This window comes from Falco cherrug, chromosome 6 (genome assembly GCF_023634085.1).
Source record: "Falco cherrug isolate bFalChe1 chromosome 6, bFalChe1.pri, whole genome shotgun sequence".
Taxonomy (NCBI): domain Eukaryota; kingdom Metazoa; phylum Chordata; class Aves; order Falconiformes; family Falconidae; genus Falco; species Falco cherrug.
The window spans coordinates 70,380,758-70,405,878 of record NC_073702.1 but is presented as its reverse complement, the minus strand read 5'-3'; the positions used below and the strand labels follow the sequence as shown (position 1 = coordinate 70,405,878).

Sequence of the window (25,121 nt, the reverse complement as noted above, 5' to 3'; positions counted from 1 at the left end):
TTTCTTGCACTTGACCTACCGCAGAAAATTCTGCAAATCCTTTGATTGTCTATTTAAAACAAAACAAGGAAATCAGATCTCCCTTTTGCTTCAGGATTACGCTTGGAAACAAGATCTAAAGATTCTCTTGTAATTTGGAGAGCCAACAGCATAATAGGTTTGGAATAGAAACAAGCAGCTTTGTGAGGGGATGGATAAAGAAATCGTTTTTAGGCGAAGGATTTTCCCAGCTAAAGTGGCCGAAGACAAAGCAAAACATAATCTATTTTGGAAGATTTCCAAGATATGCCACATTAACCTTAGCAGATAAAATTTGCTGTCTTCCCTGCGTTCCCTCCCCCATCAAAGTCTGGTTTATCATATTTACATAAGTAGCCTTAGAAGGGATGTATCTATTATGGATCTAAGGAGCTAGCGAGCTCACATTTCATTTGGAAATGGAGGCGAAGTTTTCCTGTTGCTTATTACTTGACGCATTGTAGAACCGCTGCCATTTAAATACCCCGACCCACGGATTACCTCAATGGACTGGCTGCATGGGTTTTGTAATTTCCTGAAAATGAGATTTCGATTTATAAAACAAGAAACCAATTAGTAACCAAATGAGGCGAAGTAGATCCACTAAAATTGACCTAATCCCACAGGCACCATTTAGGCCAGTTCTTGGCGAATGAATGATGAGCAACCATCTAGCGTAAGCTCAAGGCATCATCCAGCTGTGTTATTCAAGCAGCAAAAATAAATGGATCGAGCTTTTCTTTCGGAATGAATTTGATACTCTTGACGAAACATAGATTATAGGCTTCTACCTAGCAATCTCCCCCACTCGAGGATTTTTTCTTTTATTTTTCCTAAGAAGTTAAACAAATTGGGCCACAAGAAATTGTTCACTGTCAGGAGGAAGGGAGGGAAAAAAAAAAAAAGAAATAAGACAGGCTCTTGATTACTTTACGAACAACAGCCTCGTACCTAACGGCGTGCGCCGAGGCTGCACGGAGATTGCGCGGATCCTGCTCGGAACAAGCGTGCTGATTCATCGTTTCTCTCAGCATTTCCCAATGGAAAACCACTGCACTTTCCACATCAAAAAGCATCTCCATCGGTGTTTCATGGGATAGCTACACCGGCGGATCCATGTGAAATGCCTTCTCCCCAGCCGTGCCCACCCCCGGCACTAGGCACGCCGCCCCCCCCCGGCCGCCTGCCCCCCCAGACAGGCTCACGGCCGCCGCGCTTGGCTGCGCTGGCCCTGTCCTTCCCCTCATCTTTTGATTGCTGCAAGCCTTGATGTCGGCAGCCAATGGAGGGCTGGGTGGGTGTCATCCCTACCCAGTGGCGATGTTGTCTCAAGAAGCACTTCTGTCCCACGGAAGGGGGAAGAGATTCCTCAATCATTTCTACCTCGATCTAGGCAAAGACGGAGGAAGGCAGGCGCAGGGAAATGAAACTCCAGGAGGCCCGGGCAGCTCCTTGGCCCTGGTTGGTCTCCGGGTTACTTGTCCCTCTGTGAGCATCTGCAGCGCAGAACCCACCTCGACCCCCTCCTTTGTCTGGCAATAGCAAAGTGGGGCGGGGGTGGGGTGGCCAGAAGGTGCAAGCCCTTACCTATTTTGTGTTGATTTGCCGGCTTTTAAAAGCGCTTACTACGATTTCCCCAACGGACTATCCGTCACGACACGTCAGCGCGATCCGGACTTACGGTAGCGCAAAGACCGGTAGAGCGGACCGTTTGACGTCCGGATTTAAAAACCAGTTAGTGGAGAGCCCCAGCCTGAGCTCCGGATACGCTTCTTTGGAGGCCAGGCTTCGAGGCACAGCCATCCCCGGGGACTGCCCGGGGACTTGTCCCTGCGCCATGCCTGGCCGCACGGCCCGGCGAGGTGCACGGGCGAGGGCAGGAGTACGAGGCCCACGGCTGCCGTGCACGGCGGGCAGGTGCCGGCCGGGAGCCGGGCCCCACAGGCAGGGAGTTTTCTCCCGTCGCTGGGGTCAGGGCGAGGGAGAGGCGCAGGGGGCTCGCCCGGAGGCGGCCCGGGGCGCCGGCCCGCCGGGGCGGCAGCGGGAGCGCCTGCCCGAGCCGGGTCCAAGGAGCCCCGCCGCGCCTTTCGCTTCCAGGCGCTTCTTAAACCTCCCCCTCTGGGCAGCGGCGGCGGCCGCCGCCCCGCTCCCGGGCTCTCCCCGCCGCCTCCCGGGGGCCCCGGCCCGGGAACGTCTCTCACTTCTGTTTCGTTGCGTTTGTTCTGCCCTTTTAAGAGCCGCTCTCGGCTCGTTAAAGATGGAGGAGAGGCGGCTCGCTCGCCCGCCCGCCCCTCTGGGGATGCTAACACCGCGGGCGAGGGGTGCGGGACCCCCGACGACCTCCGCCCCGGGGCTCGCCCCTTCGCTGCGGCACCGAGGCAGGCCGGCCCCCGTCAGCCGCCCCCGCGGCGCTGGGGAGGCCAAGGAGGGGCGGCCCGGGCCTCGCTCCCTCTCGCCTCCACTCGCTGGCTTCGTGTAACCTGCTCGGCGAAGAGCCCGTAAAGCTTTACGGCGGGCACGGGCCTTCCACCGCCGTGTGCAGCTCGTAGCGCAGCACCTCTCCCGCCGCCCCCTGCTGCCGCACGGCCCTCGCCGCGGCGGCTCGGGGGACAAGCGGGGCCCGCCCGGCTGTTTGGGGAGAGGGGGGCGGCATGGCGCTGTTCCCATCTCCGGGGCGGTCATTTCTCCTTGCTGCCCAGGGAAAAGGATAAATAACAGCACCGGGAGCCGCAGGGACAGCAGCTGTACGTCCTAGTCACCGCCAAGCGAAAAGGCAGGCGGCTGCTGTATCGAGGAATTAGCTTGATTCGATTAACCATTTAATTAAATAGGCTCCCGCCAGCCCTCCGCTTTGCCATCGCCTAGCGTCCGACAGGGCTGATTTCTCAGTTAATTTAACAGGCAGTGGTTAATGATAACTCAAAATCTTGGCCAAATGAGGCTTCTGTGAAGGAGCGGGTCGCCGTCGGAGGGTTCGGATGAAATGGAATAAGCTACGTTTAAAAAAAAAAAACAATGCTGCTCGTTTCCAACTGCCTGCGGATGCCATTAGCGAGGTTTTGTAAAGATTTATTATCTCGGTAAATCACATGTGTTCATTTAGAGCAGGGATAAGTTAGCATCCCGCTTACTTTATAAAAATAATAATAAGAGGGAGGAAAAGTCCTGTTGACTAAACAAACAATCCTATTAAAAAAACGGTAGTGGAAATAATGCCGAGACTGACTCACTCTAGAAAGAAATACCAACATTTTGGCACACACGGGGTAATGGAATTGCGCTCTGAAATGCAAACAAACGCAACCGTGCCCAAATTGGAAGGGGGCGGGGGGGAAATCAGGGAAATTTGTGAGCGCAAACTGTTTTTTCTCTTCTACAGAAGATGCAAGTTCAAAGAGCCCTTATTCCGAAGAAACTGGGGAGGGAAGGGTTTGCACCAATGCACTTGCGAACACACCCTATTTATATGCAAGTTGGAAAATAGCCTCCAACATTAAAACGGTCGTATGCTACTAAGAAGGGAGGGGATGTTTCTAAAGAAAATTGGATTTTCCCCACTTATGTCACTTAGTACTCTATTTAATACATAAATTTGCTTTTTCAACGTTCGTCCTAGTAGCTTAGTTCTCACTTCACATTTTAAGTTCGCATAAAAACTGGAATTAGACAGAAGCAGCGTGGAGAGTAAACTGCAGTTTAAATGAGAAAAACTTCTGTAAGAAAATAAACACTGAAACCTAATGCTCAATCATTTCCCTTAGCAGTAAGAAAAACAGCATTAAATCACCTATCCACGTGGGAAACGGATTTTTTTTTTCTGCTGATCTCTCCCCCCTTAAAAATAAAACAAAGTTAAGGATTTCAATATTGAAATGTTAACCATCCTGATTCGGCGAAAGTTTATGTAAACGGAGCCTCTTTTGTCTTGAAAATCAAACGCCTCTCGGCGCGGAAACGATCCATCCCCATCAGGACAGAGACTGCAAACGCTCCTTTTCCCTCTGTGCGCGTAAGCAGAATAGGACCCTTAAAATATTCCTAATTAAAAAAGAAAAACAAAACCCCCAAACCAACCCAAACAAGTAAAAATCTATGAATTGCGCCACTTGTTGGTTTGGGTGGGGTTTTTTTGTTTGTTTGGGTCGGTTTGGGTTGTTTTTTTTTTCTTCTCCCTTCACTTTTTGGATACCGGCGAAGGTCAGTGAAGAGCTACCCCACTGGTTATAGCGATGGGATCTATTTTTAATGAAAACTTCTTTAGTCCTTCGACATCCCGGAAATTTTTCTAGGTATTTCTCGAGGCTACGTTACTTGCCATTAAATATTTAATGTTCAATTGCAATTTTAGGGTGTGGGGTTTTTAAATGAAAGTTAACTCAAGAGTAAATTTATTAGGAAGTTCTGCTTAAAAATTTTTTTTGAAAAATATCTTCCTTACTCTCCTCAACGATTTAGCAGGTCTTCAGCCTTCCCAAAAGCTGTCCGATCACGAAACTACTATTTGTTATAAGCTTTCTCCTCCTGAAGCAAAAGAGTTCTAGCACTGAAACGATGCGAGCTACCTAAGCCGCTGAACACTTTTCGCCCTTGACAATTTTAATCTGCTGGAGACCTAGTAAAGTGAAATCAGGGGTAGAGAGAACAACCCAGGTGTTCTAGTAGCTTGAGAGAATTACACAGCCATTACGGGAGGGATCTCGTTGGAAAATCTCTGCTCGGTTTATCAAGGTTATCCAGTGCCACTGGTTTGTGTTTAGATTTCTGGGGGCGAGACGGGAACCGCACCGTGATTATTGCGTGCGTGACGCTCTTGTCATTTTACTCCCAGAAAACTCTCCTTTCCAAAATTAATCCGAAGTCTCCCAACTTCTCTATCTCTAGGAACCTTTCAGATGTAAAAATATGCAGACAAATGCACACCGATTCTTTCCGCCTGTTCCCCTGTCCCCAGCCCCGCGTGTGCGCGGCGATGGAGAGCGTACATCTTTCTGTACGTGACTGTTTACAACCAACCCCTATGCAAGCACTCTCCGGGCAGATGGAAATCCGCTTTTGCACCGGCGAGAGGGGGTGTGAGTTACATTGGAAGGGCAGCTCACTCTTACGGAGGCAACGCTTCTCTATCCTGACTCTTCCAAGATCTCTTTAAATGTATGACGTGACACTTTACCGTGCTCGCGAGCCTCCTGCTACCCATCTCCAGCCCTTTGGCCAACTCATCGGCTCTGTCCCAATGCTTGTATCGCTTTCCTCCCCAGGGAAAAACAAGCAGAGGGACACCCCACCCCCCCCCTTTAAATTCGTCCAACATTCCCAGCCTGCCTCCTCTCAGGAAGGCTTTTCCATTCGGTGCGCACCTTCCCTGCCTGTCACTACCTGTCCTCCCTTCCCAGCGAAGCAATTACTTCATTTTCTGGCCGGGGGCTCCGGGAGACCGGGATCGCCCCCCTCTTCCTCACCTCCCTCTCTGCAGCCCGGCAGAGCTGGAAGCGCCCGCTGCACAAGCACACCCGCACCGGGAGCCCCAGCGGCCGCCCCCGCCGCTCCCGGAGTCCCTGCCGCCCCTCGAGGTCGCGGGGGAGACCGCCCGGCCCCGGGCTCTGCTCGTGCACGGCCAGGCACGGGCGCAGCGCCGGGAGGCCGCCGTGGGCGACTCGCTCGCCATCAATCGCGGCACCGGCGACCCGCGGCTCCGGGACCGGGCCAGGGCCGCCCCCCGCTCACCCGCCCGCCTGCAATACGTGGGAGGCAGAGCGAGCCCGCCTGGGCCGCGGAGGGGCCGTACGGCCCGGCCCCACGCCACGCCGTGGCCCCGCTCTCGGGCCTTTGTGCCCACCCCGCTTGCGGCCCGGGGGTGGGGGGCGCGCGGCCCCGCGTGGGTCTGGCTCCCGCTCGGCGTCGGGCCTCGCGCGGCAGCGCGCCCCGCCGGGGCGAGCCCTCTCGCGCCTGCTCGCCGCCTTCCCGTTTAATTTGCAGTTTGCCTTTAATTAGGCTGCGGAGGCTCTGCTGCCTGCAAAGCCCCGCTCAGCCGCCCCCTCTGTCTCCGCGCTCAAATTAGCATCTGCTGCGACCGGCCCCGGCCCCGGCGCACTTCGCCACACCGCTCCCCAGGGCATTCAAACATCCTGCGCTGCCACCGAGGGACCGGGATCGGCTATTCTTCCTTTCCCGTGATTACTCGCAGCCTACAAGCAACACCATATGCTTCTTCTGATCAAACAACCCGCTACATAGGCACCGGTAATTGACGAGACCTGCTCGAAATCACGCAGAAAGGTAGCCTACTGAGACCGCAGGAGTTGACAAATCATTGCTAATAATCCTTTTAGGAACATCATGGGCATCAGAGTTTGCAATAGCTTTATTTTTATAAAGTATGCGCTGACAGTATAAAGGACAACTAGGTCTCCTTTGAAACAGGGGGCTGTCCTGCATAACGCTCTTCAAGGTGGCAGGTCCCATAGAAGAGGAAAGGGGCTTGATGAAAGCTTTAATTATTATTTAAGGCTTTCACTTATCCCCTTCTTTGGTTCGAAGTGACTCGGAGGTATGGAAGGTTGTTTAAAGAAGTTATTGCAAAATGCACTGGATTGGAAATTACTGCTGTGGACTTTAGGTATAAGCGTTCATACGTAACCGGGGGTGGTGTGTGTGGGTGTACCTCCCCCAGTCCAAATGACTGCCCGATTGCATATTTACTTTTAAAAATTAGAATTAACACCGGTAGTTCACAGATGTAATCAGGTAAAAAACCCACCCCAAACACAAAACCAACAAACCCAAACAACAACAACAAAACCCAAAAAGCACACACACACCCCAAAAAAAGCCACCCCACAAACCAAAACCAACACCGAAAACCAAAGCAACAGAAACCCAGGCCGTATACCCACTCTTGATTTGTAAAATATAGTACAAACATAGCACAGACAGACCGACCGACTCGAGGTACAGCTACAGAAAAGCGAGGCACATAGCTGTATTACATTGTTTCTTATGTACACATACTTTTCAATAAAAGATGCAGCAGATTTTGGTTTTATGTCGGGGAAATAAAAAGTTCTTAATACTTTTTCTTTCATGCGGACTCTCTCTCCACCGAGTTGATCTAAATAAATGATTCGTGAAGTATTTTCTGGGGGGGGTTCCCTACATCTTATGAAAGCAATAGGGTGAGAACACAGGAGAACTTTATTCTGACTTTTAACTTTCTGCGCTGTTTGTTTTTCTTGGCAGCCGATGTATAAGACCCAATCCTAATTCTACTCAAAAGCAAGGCATACTTTGGCACGCTTAAGTCTGCTTTCGCTAGGCAGGCGGGACCGTTGTTGCAGCTGTGGAAGCCAGCGCGAAGGTTACTGCTTGCCTGGCTGTGGAGGAGAATCAGGCCCGGCCTCGGACGCTGGGCTTGCAGCACTGGGTGGGCAGGGGGATGGAATGTGTCGGAGAGCAAAACGCCTGTTAAAAATTGCCGAGGTCGATTAAAGCCCTCAGACTGCCCTAATGATCCTCAGAGCGAGATGCATCACATTTATGATGCGATTCGGTGTGCTCGGCTTATTTATTTAGGCTGCGTGTGGGAGCATGCCTGTACGCGTGTGCTGTACCTGTAAACCGCACCTTTGCTCGAAACTTGAACTAAGGCTTTAGGACTTTGCGTAGACTTATGTAAATATTTACCCATATATTAACTCCCCCCCATAGTAAGGCTATAAATAGGGGTGAATCGTCCCCTCTTTCGCCACGCACGTGCTTGGCGGGGGATGTACATCTTATTGGGAGACTGGGGGAAAAGAAAACCCGTGTTTGCTTTAGCAGAACACGTAGCAGAGCTCAGTGCCTTCAAGTGTTGACAAAAGCACCGTAAGTCCCCAACCAAACCTGTCATAGGAACTGAAGGGAAAGTATTTACGACAGAGAAAAGTGACAGCGGAGAGCACCCTGCCTCCGAGCACACCACCCAATGCAATTTACTTTAAAAAAAAAAAAAAAAAAAAAAAAAAGTAAAAGCGGCAAGCGATACCTGGATCAGAATGAAAATAGAAGCGAATAGGCATTCCCACCTACCTTCTGGAAAAACCACCCTCATTTTTAAATAGCTGGTGGTGAGTCTGATTATGGATGCTTTGTCCAGCTGAGAGGTGATAGCTGAGGGCAGGGGTAGTAATTTAGCCAGTTCATAAAATTCACTGTTTTCTTTCTCCCGTCTAGTCCGGGCAGCATTTTTTGACTTCTCTTTCATCGTGATTTTTTCCCCTTTCCTTCCTACAATTTAAACTCCAGAGATTCATCCAAAGGTGGAAGGGAAATTCAGCGGGAATTCATCTCTCCAGAGCATCAGACAGTGATTCTGAGCGCGGCCATTACTCTGAGAAACCGTTCAGTTGCGTAAAATGCAAACAAGTATTGAAGACCAGAGAGGTGTTCTTAAAAAAAAATAATATATATATTCTTTGAAAAATCAGAGTCAATCGGATGGGAAAGGCATTTATCCAATGCAGCTCAGAGACTCCAAGCAACTGCAGGGGGGGAAAAAAGGAGGGAAAAAAAAAAATGAAAGAAAAAAACAGCTAGGATCTTGCGGCCCCAGACAGAAACCAAACGACGTATTTCTGGCCCTTTTTCCTACTCGTGGCGGGCAGCATAGCTCCTCGGAAGAGGGTCATAATAATCCCGTTTCTTCCCGTGATCCGCTGTCAATCCGAGGCCCGAAACGCCCGGCCGTGGGCTGCCTCCCAGGGCGCTGGGTGCCTTCCCGGGGAGCCTCTGTGAAGACAACAGCAGTCCTGGGGTGAGAGAGCCGGTACACAACGTCGCAGCGGAGCCGCGAGAAATAATAATCAACAAGCAGCCTCCGGCGGGTGTAGTATTTTCTCCCACCAGAGGGGAAAGAAAAAAAAAAAGAAAAGAAAAGTATATTTTCCCATCTAGTGCGCCTGCAGCGCAGCCTGCCCCGCACTCTCCTCCCACAGCCCCCACACTCCCCAGCCCAGGTGCGCGCTGCATGGCCGGAACAGGGCACAACCGAGGCGGGCACAAGCCCCCAGCCGCCGGCGCAGGCGTTACCGGCCGGTTTCGGTGCGGCAGGGCTGCGCCGTCCCCTCCGTGCTCCCCCGGACTGGCTCCGCCGCGGCGGCCAGACCTCCCCGCGCTGCCAGACCCGCAGCGGGGCAAGCATTTCCAATCCCGGAGTATTTAAGCTCTTTTTTTTTTTTTTTTTTTTTTTTTAATTTTCCCCTCGTCTCGGCCGCTTTCCTCATTCTCCGGCTGGGGTCGGTCGGTGGTGGTGGTGGTGGTCTACCCCAGCTGCACCCTAGCCAGGGGAGGCACGCTCTGCCCAGCCCTGCCCCGAGCCGGAATCCACCCAAACATCACATTTTTCCAACCAAAAAAAAATTTTTTTTTCCACCGGGAGGAAGCGACCCACAGCCTAGCCCCGCACATCACTGCGGCTCCTTGCTGAGGCAGGCAGCTTGTGGTGGGCTGTGATCTTCTTTTTACCTACCTTGAGTCCCTGAGCCCGGCAGCCTGCAGAGAGCTCTCCCGGGGTGAGGAGCCCAACTCTTTAATTAGCTCATTAATGGCACGGGGAAAAGTTTGCGCCTGTCACTGCTCCTCACACCGATGGGCAGACAGACATTGCCGCCTCCCCATCCCCTTTATCGGCTCCTGGGCTCTCCCTCTCACATAACGGGGGGGTTAGGGTGGGGTGGGGGGCGAGGTTGGTATTAATGAAGAATCCCTAATTTGCGGCTGAGAAATGCCTAATAACTTCTTGATGGCTAAAAGCCTTTTAGCACAACTTCATTTCTCTCCCAGTTTCCCCCCCCCCCCCCCGCCCGGGGCCGAGCCCTCCCTTAATGCCACTCACGGACCCACCTCGCTTCCCATTGGCCGCCACCACCCTGCGCCCGGCCTCCCACTGGTGAAGGGGGCGGTGACGTCACCGCGCCCCGGACACACCCCCCTCCCCTTTCTCCCCGCGTCCGCCCTCTGACCTGGCGGCGCCGCGCGAGGGGTGGGCGCCGTGCGGGGACGCCCCCCCCCGCCCCCAGAGTGTACCTGCCTGCGCCGCTCTGTTGGGGTTTATTTTTGTTTATTTGAGGGGTGTTAGGTGGGTTCTTTAGCCATCGCGATGCAGGCGACCCTCCAGCCTCCCCGCTGGGCACCGGAGAAGAGCGGCTGAGGTCCCTCCGGACCGTGGGTTGTGAGCATCGGCGGTTCTGCCCCCTCCCAATCCCCCACACCGAAGCCCCCCAAGCAAGTGGTCGTGTTTGAGAGAAATAAGCTGCAGCCACGTGTGTTGTCATCCCGTCCCCCCCGGCCCCCCACCTTAACGGGGTACGGTTCAGCGCCGGGCTGATGCTATGTGGAACAGCGTGAACTGAGTCGCGGGTTAGTGGGGAAGGAGCATGGAGCAAGATTTTAATAAATCTTGATACACGCTGAAAAAAAACCCACACCAAACAATCCCACAGAAGACCAAAAAAGAGGGGAACCCCCCCACCAAACAACCCCAGTCCTCCTACATCAGGAGACAGAGGCACTTTAAAACTGCCCTCAAAGTGGATGTGGAGCGAGGGGGGTTCTTTCTTTCCCGGAGAGCGGGACTATTCCTAATCTCGCTAGTTCCCTCAAAAACACTCACCACAAAACCCAACAAAAAACCAAAAAACCCCAGAAGCAGCTCCTAAAACTGTTGGCTATTAAAAAGAGTAGATAGAGCAGAAAAAGAGCGCCTGGGGGGGGGGGCGCGGGGGGAAGAAGGCTTATAGAGCCTTCCCTAAAACTTCCCTAAAACTAATTGCCAAACCAGTCGGTGTGAGAGTTCAGCTAGAACAGTTTTTTAAAATGACACTGCACTGGCAAGGCAACCGTCGGAATATTTCGAGGAAGAAGAAGCAGTTTCGGTTTTCGAAAGAAGAAAAATGTCAACAGAACCCAATAGCCTCTGAAGCACCCCATCCCTTTGCTGCACGGAGGGCTGCAGCTCGGAGCGCAGGCTCCCAGTGCCGACCTCCTGTTCGCTGCTTATCACCTTAAGTCTCCCTTCGGTTAAAAGCTTTCCCTGTGTTCATTTGGGTAAATAAAGGAAGGATGGAAGGAGAGGCATTCAACAACTCCTCTGGGTGTCCATCGTCTACCAGCAGCAGAAAAATGTATCCACGTAGTCTCAAATGTTCTTTTGATTGTCTTCTTTACCGAAACAACTCGTTGTTAAACAAACACGAACGCAAGTCATTTAGTGAAGGTATGGATTTAAAAAAAAAAAAAAAAAAATGGGAAAAAAACCCACCAGCTATCCCCGCCCCCGTCATGTTGTAATGCAATCGCTGCTATGGGGGAAAGTGATACTGAAATTTTCAGAAATCTTCTCTGTGCGTTGCTGCCATCAGGTATGAAGTGGGTTTGGGGAAGAAGAAAAAAACCACCTTCCTTCTGGTTTTCATTTGAGGTAATTCTCTCGCTAAAAAGCACTGACGTCTCTTGGAGGGTATTTAGACATATGGGCAACAACTGGACTAACGCTGTCAGGTAGCTCACGGGTTATTTGTCAACATGAGCCGCAGAGAATGTCTTTTATAACACCCTTGTTTTGGAAAAAATAAATAGATCAGTAGGATACACTTCTGCTAATTTATACCAGGGAACATGAGCACCTTATACCTTAGCACCCCCCTACAGCCCCGGCGAGGACAGCAGCTCACCGAGGATCAGCTTTCCCGGTGCACCGGGACTCGGTTTTTCCCCAGCAGCGGCAGCCCGGGTGGGTGTCAGCAGCCGCCCCCGTTCCCCCCGTGGCCGGAGCCCAGGGGCTCGGACTCGACGAGCCCCTACGTAGATTTTTAATGTATGAATGCTGCGGTAGATGAAGTACAAGATATGAAAGGACCGGCGTACGAAAGGCAATTATTCAGCTTTCGAAGTGATGCCAACCGTGGACAAAGTCACGGCGTTACGGCATTACTAGCGCGGGGTCAGTACGCTGGGGACATTTCCCAGCACATTTCCAGAGGCAGCTCCCGAACGATGAGAGAATTTGGCAGTTTCAGAGACATTAGCCTTCTTTCCTTCGTCAAAATACTCTACTTCTGAAAGTGGAGATCAGAGCTAGCACTGCCCTGTTCCAGGTATACAGAGAAAGGCAGCCCACAGTAGCTAAATTAGTGGTTTCCGTACCAGCCGAGAGCCCCGTGTCACTTGCGGCGGGCTCGGCGAGGCCACCGCCGCGCCCCGGTGGATCTCGCCTGCCTCAGAGGGGAGTAGAGGATGCTGCTCACTAAATACAGCGAATGCACCACTTCGGGATGGCCATGCCGCCGTTACTCCGCGGCGTACAAGCCGTCGGAGCGGATTTTTAAAACAGCGGGGCGCACTGACGGCGCGGAGCGGCCACCTGCGGGCGGAGGGGCTGAGCCCCGGGAGAGCGGGGCAAACCGCAGCTCTGGCCCCCCGCCGCCCCGTGTCCCCCCTGCCGCTCCCGAAGCGGGGAACGGAGCGCCCGGGAGGGGGGCGGCGGTGTCTTGCCGTTCGGGGCACCGGGGAAACGGGCCGAGAGAGACCCTCCGGTTGCCTGGAGCACACGGGCAGCTGAGCTGTGCTCAGATCAGATGCGTTTATTCTCGGATGAGAATACTCTGGAAAACAGATAATGTGGGGAAATTGAATAAACAGGTACTGCAGCGCAATTTTATTTAAAAAGACGCGTAATAAAATGGGATATCTGAGGAAAGGCTGGGTGAAAACAAAGCGTCTCACAGACAGGTTTCCAACTATAGGTAGCAGAAAACTTGTGCACCCAGGCACATTGTGCAGCGTATATTGCAGCATGTGTGCGTGCGTGTGTGTGCGTGTGCGCGGAGAGAGTGGGGAAAGAGAGAACTGTACAAATCAAAGCCGGGGTGGGGGGTGGGGTGGGGGGTGCGGGAGAAAGAAAACCGCTAGTGGGTCATTTCCCTACGGGGCAAGTCTGATCCAGATCCTTCTCCAGCACATTCTGGCGTATTCTGATACATTTATTAGTTTATGAATTTGGGTGCGTTGACTAATTCCCGCCCCCCCCCCCCCCCCCCCAAACAATAAGGTGGCCATTTCTTATGCAGAGAGAAGAATCTTTTCAAGCATAAGACATGGCTTATACACCGCTGTCTTGGCAGCGTTCTAAAAAGGTAAGTATTAGCTAATTAACCATACGGGTCACTCTCACGATCACTTAAAAAAACCCATCGGCCTGGTATTAGTAACGGAGAGATTTGGACACGCCAAACCTCGCTCCGCTCTGTACCGGCGGGAGGGCAGGGTCCCACCTCGCAGGGACCCGCACGGCTGAAGGGACCACACCGCGACCGCAGCGTCCCCAAATGAGACGCGTTTCCGTCGCCTGAGGTGCACAACCTCGGGGATGTCTGTGTAGGTGCGGGCTCCTGGAGGCTGAGGCTGTTTTTAAGAGACCGGTAACTTCAGACACACGTGCTCTGGTACCCTGGTGAATTGGAGTGTGATGTGAATTTCCATCCCTGCCCTAATCAAGGCTTTATTGACATAAATATACACGGCAAATGCTCTTTGAGACCATTCAGAAGCCATTAATATGTTTTAACTGATCTAGATCTTAACCTCCAAGATTCAAGCCATGCTCTAGGTACTTTATTCCCGGTCTTTTGCTAACGTTATTAGGATATTCAGGAGAGCAGGACAACGAGAAAACCGATTCTCTAACAAAACACAGGAAATAGTTAACAGACCCTTGGATACCAGCTCTCAGATATAAGCAGTTCCGCATACATCTCTTAAAAAACATTGTAAAATTAGAGTACTCCATCCTTAGCATGACTGTTAGCTATTTTCTGTACCTCTCAAATATTTTTTGGCGATATATCCGTGGGTTTTTCAAGCGATGCTTGGGGGGTGGGGGGTGGCACTTCGCTTAACCACGCACTCCTTTCAATTTTATTGTTTTTGGCATAAATGTAGAGATGATTTATATTAATTTTTCCAGTGGAGTCAAAGTTCAGTACCTTTTAGCCCCTATCTTATTGAATACACTCTCGTTAATGATCAGAAGTCAAGCTATTTTACCGTTACTTGGAGCAGCGAATGAAAACATAAAATAAATGTTTAAAAAATGCTTAAAAAAGATCTACTTTGTGGTCAGTAACAATTACCCCAGGCACATTTTTCTTGCCTTCTGTATTTCCAAAGGAGCCCGGTATACTGAACGGTCGAACCGAGCCGAAATGCCTTTGGAAGGGATGAGAGGTTCTGGAGGGGCACGGGACTGGAAGTAACTTCGAAGGAATGGTGAACTTTGGAAAGTGCTTCCTGCCCTCTGTCTTCACAGACATCTTGCTTAGCTCCTCTGTCTCTTTCTGCTGCGCGGCCTTTTATTGTTTCCCTCCTGCCCCCGGACGGTACCTACGGCCCGGGCGCCATCGGTGCTGCGCCCCCGCCTCCCCCTCACTTGCACCGGGCTGCCCCGGCCACAGGGCCCGCCGTGCGGCGGGCAGGAGGCTCCGAGACCCGCGCCCCGCTCCCTCGCTGCCCCCCCGGGGGTCTGCCGCCCCCGACCCGCGCCGTGCGGAGCCCACCCCCGCGCAGGGTCTCCCCTGACTTCGGCGGGGAGTGACCCCTCTCCCCGTGAGGCCGCCGCTGCTCTATTTCTCTTCCTTCTCCCGGCGGAGGGCCCCAGCGCCGGTGGCGGCAACGGCCGCCGGGGGCGCAGCCAGCCGGGCGCCCCCTCCCAGGGGTCTACCCCCTCTCCCTCACGGCTCTCCTTCGTGGGAGGTCAGAGCCGGGCTGCCGGTGCGCTCCCGCCCCGCCGAGCCTCCGGAGCATTTCGGGGCAGGCTTCCCGGCGGCCGCGGGCTTTGTTCGGCTGCGGTGCTCCCGCCGCGCTCTCTGGTGGCTCGGCAGCGGCCCGCGGCGAGCAGCGCAGCCCCGCGCCGCCCCCCGCCCCCCTGCGCCGCCCGGCCCGGGCCCGACGCCACCGGCCGCGGGACCGGCAGCGCCCCACGCGCCGCGCCGGGCCCTGCAGGAGCGCGCCTGTGCGCGCCCGCGCGGGGAGCAGCGCTTCGCAGCGCGCCCCGCCCCCCCATCCCATCCCCGCCCCGCCGCGCGCGGGCGGGCACGGGCGGCCTCGCGCCGCGCGGTGCTGGCTGAGCGCCGTCCCGGGCAGCGGCCCCCCACCTGCGGCCCGGCCCGGGGAGGCCCACAAGGCAGGGAGAGCAGCTGCCCCCCCCCCAGTTTGTACGTCCACCTGCCTGGGGTCAGACCTGCCCTCCTCGCCCTGAAAGAGGGAGCGCGAGCGTTGCGAGGGGGGCGACAAGGGGGGGACGACAACGTCCCTTTAATGTTATTTTGTTTTATTGGCTTCGGCTTGCTAGGTTGGGTTTCGCTCTCCCTGTCCCCAGTTACAGGGGGCTTTAGTCCCGGGCAGGGCCGGCTGCAGGCCAGCCACCGCAGGGCAGGGGGAGCCTCCTTGGGGGCGCAGCCTCCCCCAGCTCTCAGGTACAGCGCCAGAGCTACACTTGGTCTGCCAGGGGGGCTGGAGCTGCGTCAGGCTGTCTCCAGCCCCTTGCTATCACTGAAATTTCCTTTCCCAAGGCCTGGCTTTTATTAGCAAAAAAGTTATTTCATTAGTCGTGGTGGGGTGGTGGTGGGGTGGTGGAATCTGTCAGCAGAAGCCTGTTTAAATTTCAGCACCCCAAAGAATAATGCTTAAAATAGTGGGATCCGTTCCACAGCCTGTTCTTACTATCAACCTGACAATTAAGAGGTCAGAAACAGACTTTGTTTCAGCAGAGGAAAGCATCTTAACCCATCTCGAGAACACACTTTGCTTCGAAATAACACATGCCATTTCAAATGAAACTAATGGCAAGAGGAACCACGCCCTTCTGGTGCTCTGAAATTCTGCCTTTGGCCTCCCATCATCTAGGAGAACAGGCTTGCTCAGAGCAAAGAGGAAGGATGTGGAGTGTGAGGCTGCTGTTGCACTTGGTGTGTATCGTAGTCATCGGAATGCCTATGGTTTTGTTGTAAGGCAAGGTGGGAAGTGTTCCCTGCGTGGATTATAATAGAAGCTTTGCTTGTTTTAGTGTCATACCTGTTTGCGGTTAGAAGTTTAATCACATTTGTGAACATTGCATGCTAAGCTGGGAGCAGCCCCTCTGTCGCTTAACAGTTTCTGAATTATTTGCGGGCTCTGCAAGGCTGTCACTACTCTCCTCTGCATTCCCTACGTAGTGAATAGATGCTTTCTTGCAACATTGGTATGAACTGAGTTTGTAACCGTTTTCTTCAGAAGTGATGCAGAGGAGATGATGTCTCCAGGGAAAACACTGTGGGATCAATTGCTTATATTGGAAGGGGGCACAGGGAAACAGCATCAGACTTGTAGGTCTGAATGCAGTTTTAAGTTATTTCAGACTATGCTAAATCTGTTGCTGAAGGGTGGGGGGTGTTTCCCAAGGCTTGGCATATGCCCATGATTAATATTTTTTTTATTTAGGTTTCGCCTCACTGTTGAACTGTTTTGTCCAAGCCCTGAATTCTGACTATTATTCACTGATGGTGGGACTCCGTTTACATAATGCTGGATGTAACCAGCTGAAGCTAGAGCCTATTAAAAGGACAGTTTCCCTGCAGTGCCTCTCTTGAGGAGTGTCCTCTACTTGCAGCTGGAGGGAGGAAGCTCCAGGGCTTGCTTGCTCTGTGTAATTCCTGTCAGATTTAGCTGGTAGATGAACAAGGAATTGTCATTTCTTTGGTCTGGCAATAGCTTGGTGATGTTAATGCCACATTTTTGAAATGTGCCAAAACCTTAGGATGTACTGGGTCTGGTTTTAATTTTGGCTTCAGCACAAAATGCTCCTGGTGCATGGCTCAACCCAACCACTTGTCAGAGCAGCCATACTGGCAAGAAAGGAGAAGACTGTGGGTGTCAGGTCCCCGAGTGCACTAATTAGCCTTAATTGCCCTGATTGGCCTCACCTGCCAGCTTCACACACACTTCCTGCCCTCAGTGCTTGCTTAAGCCAGGCTGTAGGGGTTCCTGGCTGCAGAGGTACTGTAGCTATGCTTGTACTTTACTAGGGACCTTGTTGATCTGGACTCTGATGCACAACTGACTTCCCAGCTTGACTTCGGACCTGCCTTGCCACTATGGACTCACCTGATGACCTGGGCTCTGGCCTGAGCCTGAATGCTGTCCCTCTGGCAGCCCTGCTCTCCTGGCTCAGGTAGGTGGGCCCTGGCTAGTGCCCTAATAGCCTGGCTGTCACATTTGGCTTGTGGCTTCCTGTCCTGTCCCTGCAGCCCAGCCCTCATTGTTTACTGATGCTGTGCTGCTTCTATAGTGGGCTCCAATGACCTTTCTGTTTTCCCTCTAGGGGAGAGGATTCTCTGTCTCTAGCCTGCTTGTCTATGCTCTTTTGCTTTTCCAAGAATAATGACTATCCCAGAAGCTGTCATGCTCTGGGGTGCTTCCTGAGAGGTACCACAGACCCCTCCATGGGTGCAGGAGTGTACCTGCAGTTATGGGACCTTAGAAAACAGGGCTGGAGAGGGAAGGGTGTTGCATGGCATAGAGCTTCCTCTCATTTCCTGGCAGGAGCAAAACCTTTGAGTTGGAGAGATGTAAATAAGGGTCAGAACTTTGGTAAGATAGTGGACTCCTAAGCTTGGGTGTTGTTCAACTGCTAAAGGGCTGGAGAGGCATGGATTAGAAAGGCTCAGGCTCCCTGCACTTGAAGCTTGCTTGCTACTTCTCCATATAGGAGAGTTATGCAGGAAGCTCTGATTGCCTAGGAGGGCTGGGGGACTCGGCAGGGGTGCAATAATCTATGTACTCAGATCAGTTTACAAGGCTGGGACCATACAATACAAGCTCTTGGAGGCAAGGGCTGTGTTTATCTCCATACAGTGTTGATCACAATAGGATCCTATTTCTGTTTAGGGCTTCCAGATGCAATGCTAGTCAATGCCTATAATAAACAATAATATTAATAATAAGTATTAACATGCCAAGCTGCAAATCACTGACATAGTTTTCTAATATTGTTGGTTACTTTCCAGTATTGTCCTCCAGTCTTACTGCAGTACATTATATACAAAAGAATTGAAACCCAATAATTGGCGTGTCGAGAGTTTAAAGGCATGATCACTTTTTTTTTTTCTAAAAATGAAACTGACATCACAACAAGTGAGTTCATTTGCCTAATGAACCCCGTGTCCAGCATGCTCACACTGTTCTGTATACCAGGACATTAGTAATTAGGCTGGTAACGAGGCTGCTGTTGCATATAATAACTAGTATGAAAATGTTAAAAGTTAAGCATAATGAGAGAAAAATGTAGTGAAAATGTAAAGAGTAGACATCAGATATGACATTTATTTTTACTCCTGGGAAGACAACTGAAAGGAAGACTTTAGCTATAATTTGTTTTTTCTGCTTTACTGAATCTATAAAAAGTTTACAATGATTTCGTCCTTCTGACCACAGTAATGTAGCTTTACATTTGAACAGAAAAATATCTTTAAATTTAGGTTTTAATTTCATTTCTGATTGCAGACATAGTAGAAACTTTACCCTAAAATAATATTTCTTCTATAGCCAGCTCCTTTTGTGCTACTGAAAGAAATAATAATGAGAAAGTATTCCAGCAGGAGGAGCTGGTTTAGAAGCAAATGGATTCCATGGCAACTCCTGACTCTACATGACACCTGATAACTAGCATTTATGTTGGAAATTGTCTGTGTTATCTTGTACCCCAGATCTGATCTTCTTATAAGGTTTCCCCCTCATTTTAAAGCAATAAAACATAGAGTTGGTGTGTTGTTTTTTTTTTTTAATATAGATCCAAGAATTAACGTGAAGTGAAATGAGTGAGTTTGCACATTTGAGAACACATTTAAATGTGTGCTTAGGCAGGCTGTTTTCAAATTAATGTAATTAACTTTTTTTGAATTATTTCAGAAATAAAGTATTTGCTGAGAAACGTATTGATCTGTCAAGGGAAGAGTTGTATAGGATCAGAACACTGGAACTGTGTTTTTTTAACATCATGAGATATCCATATTTATAGTTTGAAACATAACATGAGAAGATTCAACTGAATCAGACCAGTATCTTGCTTCTCACAGTGCTGAATGCACCAGGGGACTCTCATCATGAGCAGCTGGAGAATAACCCGGTCCTATGGGCATCCTATCTGCAGTCAGTCAGCCAGTTTGACTGATTTATGATCTGAAGAATGTGGATATTTATTCTTCTGTGCCATGATCCAATCTAGTGTATGTGTGGGGCCTGACAACTGTTGCTGTTTGAGTGTGGAATATTTGAACTTGCTATTTTATACCTAGATTGAAAGGAATCTGTTCTTAAACTGTAATGTGACAAGCAATCTTTGTCTATGACAGTTCCAGTAGTACTTCATGACCAAGAGAACATTAGCTGAAATCAACCCTGGAGATGAAGTTTTCAGTAGACACTTTCAGGCCTGGATGGTTTCTCAGTTAGCTGCTGTTTAGCTGGTTTCTTGAGGGCCTCAGATGGTAGAAGAGCATAGTCTAGGCTTGGAAAAAAATACGGATCTCTTGTGGTCAAATGAAAACTGATTCAGGTTTGTGTTGCTCATCCCTCTTCTGGAATGAAGAAAGTGTGGCTGAAGAAAAAACTGGTTTCATGATTGTTTGGCTGGGGACACGTGTAATTGGAGACGGTGTTCTAAGGTGCAAGTGAAAGGTGGCCAAAATGAGAAAGATGGAAGAGTCTCGGGTAGTCTAATCTTATTGCTAGGTGTTACTGATAGCATTTGCATTTACATATTGATGCCTCTTGAAGATGCCTAACACCATTTAACGTTTTGCCCAAGCGAAAGAGTGCTTGTTTCCTCTTCCTGTTCATACAGACAAGGTAGGCCTTGTTACTCACCTATCGCTTAAAACATGGAGTAATCTTCAGCAAATACACTAAATGGATGGGTAGAAAATGTGAAAATGTGTCTTGGTTTAGCTCATCTTTTACCATAGCTTACAATTAGATGCTGGCATGGAGTTCCTTCAGTGGAAAGCCTGATCTACCACAGAGATATTTGTGACTAGCACTTAGAGTAGTTTGGTTTTGATCCCAAGAAGGGTTATAACAGATTATCTAGAAAAGGTAATGGAAGAAGGAGGGCAAGGCCACAATCAGACTTTGGAACACAGTTTGAAGATAAAGGCATAGAAATGGAAAAGGCAATGGAAAATACAGGAAGCCCAGAGAAAGGTGCTCTGAGTAGCACCACTAGTAAGAAAATAATTTTTTAGCTTCTTTAGTAGGTGTGTATGTTTACTTTTATCTACAAGGGAAAAGAAGATACACCACAGAAAATAGAAAGGTATAAATAAAACGGAAGCAATGCTAGACACTGAGAAATTAATACGGAGCTGAGGTAAGGGCTAAAGTGGAAAAGTGAGCATAATTATGGGAAAGGAAGAAGAATTAGAAAAAAGAGAAATTTCAAACAGAATTACTTGATTTATCCTTATTTCTGCATCTTATTTTGTTGCTGTTTCTCTTAGTCTGAAGTTTTTTAGTTTGGGGAAGAGATGGCAGAATAATGTTGCATTGGTGATCTGAGCTGGACAGCGATTCTTACATGAAAAGTGGCAGAGAAAAGAATGAAATAATAATTGTGTGTGGTGTGCTTTTTTTTAATTCTTTTTTTTAATTACAGGAAAATAAAGGGGTATACATAAAGAAATGGAACAGTGGAAGTTAATTTTAAAGATAGTCTTCTCCAGTTATACATAAGCCTAACACATAGACAGGGATCTGATTCCAATCAGTAATCTCTTTGCTCTTCCAAAAGATCAGAGTGACATTTCTTTTCTGAATGCTAGTTTTGGTGGGTTCTTACCTTCCTTTGATAATGGTGGCAACAGTGACTGCTAACTTCAATGGCTTGTTATGTTCATGTTAATACGTAACATGTTCATATTACTATAATATTTATGTATAGGATTATACATACACATATAACATTGTCATGAGTCTATGAATACTTCCTTCCTTGAGAAATGTTGACATAGCTGAGTATATTTTATTAATGTCACGTGCTGTACTTCCAAATGTAAGGATACAGACCAGTTTTAAATACAAACTACTTATTCTTAATATCAAGTGGGTGTGATGTAACATGAGAGCTACAAGCATAAGCATGTAAAATGGAAAAAAGGGCAATATAGTTTAGAAAATGAAGAGCAAGCACTTAGTGATATAGCTAAGAAATGATTTTAAATAGCAAGAATTTCACCCCTAAATGCACCCAGAGTGGATTTCAAGATGTGAGGTACTGAGATTCCCCTATCTGGTAAATATGAAAAATTAGGGTCTCTCAGGTGGGACTGAATAACTGCATATGAAGAGGGAAGCCTAGCACAAAGATGGGACACAGAAATGTAACTTAAATTTGGTACCTTGCCTAAGACTACAGGAGAGGAGCTTGTCTGTTTAGGATACGTTACTTGGAACCTTCCTCTGAAAATAAGAGGCTTGTTGTCTTTCAGAATGAGAGACAGATAGCTCTTGTGCTTTCTTAAAAATTTGCTGCATTCCACTATCCCATTTGCTCCCATAAAAAATTCCCTCCTTCAGTTCTTTCTTCCTTTTTCTGACCACGTTTTCCCCTAATGTGCCCTAATCACCAGGTAAATGGTAGAGGTATGCTTTTGTGGAAGCTGTGCCATCATGCCAAAATATTTTAGTGTCATGAAAGCAGGTGAAATTCTGTAATAAAACCAAACAGGACCATTGCCTTACAGCAGCCCTGTCTGCATGACTCAAAGCTCTGTCTCTCCTTGGAGATGGGATTCTTATCCTGTTTTTCTCACTAGGGATATTTTTTTCATCTAATTTCATCCAATTTGCAATTTTTCATGGTCTTGAGTTCTTAGATTGTTCCTGTAAACTCAATGGTTCCTAATAATTAAATAACTTTAGGACATTACCTACCAATCCAATTCAAGAAAACACAATTTATCCCTGAATTAGAAATGTTATAAAATCTGCAACTGTTAATCTTTGAGTCCTAGGTCTGAGTGAGGGATTAGATAATACTAATGCTACTGTCTACTCACCAAATCCTTTGAAAGTAATAGCAGAAACTGAATTTGATCTGCTAATAATATATGTTGGAAATGCATTTCATCCTTCAGTCTCTGAAGCAAAAGGGCAATGCATCAACAGAAAAGAAACTTCAGCATATTTTTCAGTCACTTAATGTTGGGATTTCTTTCCAGGTTCTGTTTGTTTCCTTAGCAGCACCCATATTTCCCAAAAGATTATCACTAATTTGATGAAAGTAATCCAGCTGTTCCCCAAGACTTTCAGACAAATATGTAGGTACAATGTGTTTTTAAAATGAAGAAACAGTGTTTGACATTCTTGTCAGTATCCTTTTGGTGAGATTCATGTTTACAAAGGATAGAATATTCTAGCAATTCATCTGGACTGTTTATTTCTAAAAAAACCCCTATTTCTTAACGATTTTGATCTTTGAAGGTCAGCTTTCCCTGTGGATACCGGTCCTGGGAAAATTTTGGACAAGGTTCAGTTTAGTTGAGGTGCATTTAAGTTTGGAATAGAAATTGAGGCTTCTGTTCCTAGTGTTTCTCTGGGCACACTCTCTTGCCAGCGAAGGAAGCTGAAGTATGACCTGGAAGGCTGATGTACTCGCCCACTACTGTAGGATGTGTGAGGCAGTGGGGTGGATATAAAGTTTCACATCCTGTAGTGGGGCTCAGGTGCCTCTGGCAATTCAGGAGTCACAATGCAGTACCTGAGAGCTAGCACCTGACTAAGAATCTCTTGCAAACCAGAGAGAAAATGGACTAAATGTCTAGTGTATCTTTCTTTGTGTGTTCCTGGTCTCAGAGTATGCAGTAACATTGATGCTGGTATTTTGATTTCAGCAACAAAAGGGAAGTGCTGTCATTGCACGTTCTGTGATTGTTTTTCAGGGAGGTCAGGATCATATCTATGTGCCAAAGACTGTGCACAACAACCTGCTTTTCTGTCCCAAAAAAAGCTAGACAGAAAAAATCACTTTCCACACGTCGACAAAATAAAAATTATTGTCTCATGACTTTTATACTGCAACAATATGATTGTGCTTCATTCAGCTTGCATAACCCAAATGTCATTTCTTCTACTCTTGAGCACCTAAGGAGTTTGAATGTTATTGCTTTATGTCTCATGGCTTTAGGAATGGATGTGATTCTAGGAGACTGGTAGCATTTCTTGGCTTTATAGGGCTGGACTAAATTAATTTGTTGATTAAGTAAATTTTTTACCATTGCAACTACTTTAATTCATAATTTAGTTATGTTTTTTAAAAAATGATTTAGCAGTCTTCTACCCAACTATCACTTTAAAAAAAGGTTAAAAAAGTATATTCATTTAGATCTACGTGATCTAGAAAGCTTAGATCTTTGATTAATTCTAGACATGCTTAGAACAGGTAAAATCAAAGAATTTCATCCAGACAGGGCGATGATTTTACTCGGAGCTGCTTTCTCCCAAAGGATACATAGTCCTTATCCTAAGAAAGCCTTTGTTTCAGCTTAAACTCTTATCTCTGAGTACAAGCCAGACTATTTTATTCTCACTTTTTCCCCTCCAATTTTCATTCTCTTCCCCCCATCCCCCCAACTTTACAAACTCCCTCTATTGGTAGCCATTTTCCAGTGAAACTTGCCAAAAAAAAGTTAAGTGTTCTGCAATTGGATGTCTAAGTCAAGTCTTCAGAGTTACAGTGGTATGTATTCTTTCGTTGTTCTTCCAGCTTGAAGTGTGAAACAGTTTTAGGACCGAAAAAAAGTGGTGTTGAGTCAGCTGTTATCAATTGTCATAGGTCTTGTAGGCTTATGGGATGAGAATGGAGTAATTGGGTTATGAATATAGCTGCAAGAAAACAAACACCTTTTGAGCAAGTTTGTTTCTGTTTTCTCCAAGTTATAAGTTTATGGCCAGACTATTGGTAAGACTGAACAGGTTGAAAAAGCTATTGCAGTACTCCTTGGATATGTGACATGCTGTGAAGCCAAAACCTGGGGACCATCAGCAGTGTTAGGGCAAAAGCCCTCTACTATTGCAGTTGAGCTACAAGATAGTGCTGTGGTGTGAAAAAAAATATGTTTTATGAAAGATAATTATTTGTAGGTGACAATGTCTGTGTTTATCAAGAGGAGGCAAAAATTGTTAGCAAAAGTTTCAGAAACTTAACCTAGTTGTGATTTATTCTGAGTTACTGGGTAGCATTACAAAAGATGGCACTGCAGCTTTATATACTGGGTGAAAGCAAAGTCTTAATCCTTTATGAATGTGTTTTGCAATTTCTAAACTTTTCATTAAGGGGTCTTCGTGAAGTTGTGAGATTCGATTGCCTTCTGGTGCACATACTATTGTATCTAAACTATGGAAGCTTGATTCTCTTGAGAACAGCAGAGCATGTATTTTCCTAATATCTGCAAGGGTGAGGGTGAAAAATGTCAGTGTTTGCATGTTTTAAGAGTTAAGTAAAAATGTGGGAGATGCACAAAGGCAGAACTCGTACTTGACTAGATGAATACTACATGTGTGGATATGGCCTATAACTATTTCACTATGGTCAGTTCTGAGCATTTAATTACCAAGGAGAACTGAGAAATCTCCCCATCCCTCCTTTCCCCCAGATTAGCTCATTCCCTCTTTGAATCAAGTCACTTAGAATTACAAACAAAAATTAAACTGGCAATTGCCTTAATCATACAGCTAACTGTGCTGCATCTTTTGCACCTGTCTTACTTAATATATTCTTGGAGTAACATTGCATTGTATTTTGAGTTTAGTACAGTAGAGCCTTATGTGGTTATTTGTAGATCTCACCTTGCAGGAACCTAATCGTGGACCAGGACTTCCTCTGTGCTATGTGTCCTATAAACAGAGAATGAAATTCGCTTAAAGGTCCAATCCCTGAAAGCTGAGTTGAGCCTAACATGTAAGGCTGTGTTGGCAGGGATGGGGGGGTTGGGATAGTACAGGGCACAGCCATGCCAAAGCAAAAGCGAGACACTAACTGG

The 25,121-nt window shown here is 48.4% G+C and overlaps 1 protein-coding gene across 1 annotated transcript in view; it reads right to left on the bottom strand.

The window, feature by feature from the left end:
* SIM1 (SIM bHLH transcription factor 1) overlaps positions 1–8,260 on the bottom strand; it is a 48,756-nt gene extending 40,496 nt beyond the window's left edge. The window contains exon 1 of the mRNA XM_055714406.1: positions 8,086–8,260. Coding sequence (XP_055570381.1) covers positions 8,086–8,260 — 175 coding nt within the window. The remainder of the gene's footprint in view (positions 1–8,085) is intronic.
* Between the last annotated feature and the right edge of the window lie 16,861 nt (positions 8,261–25,121).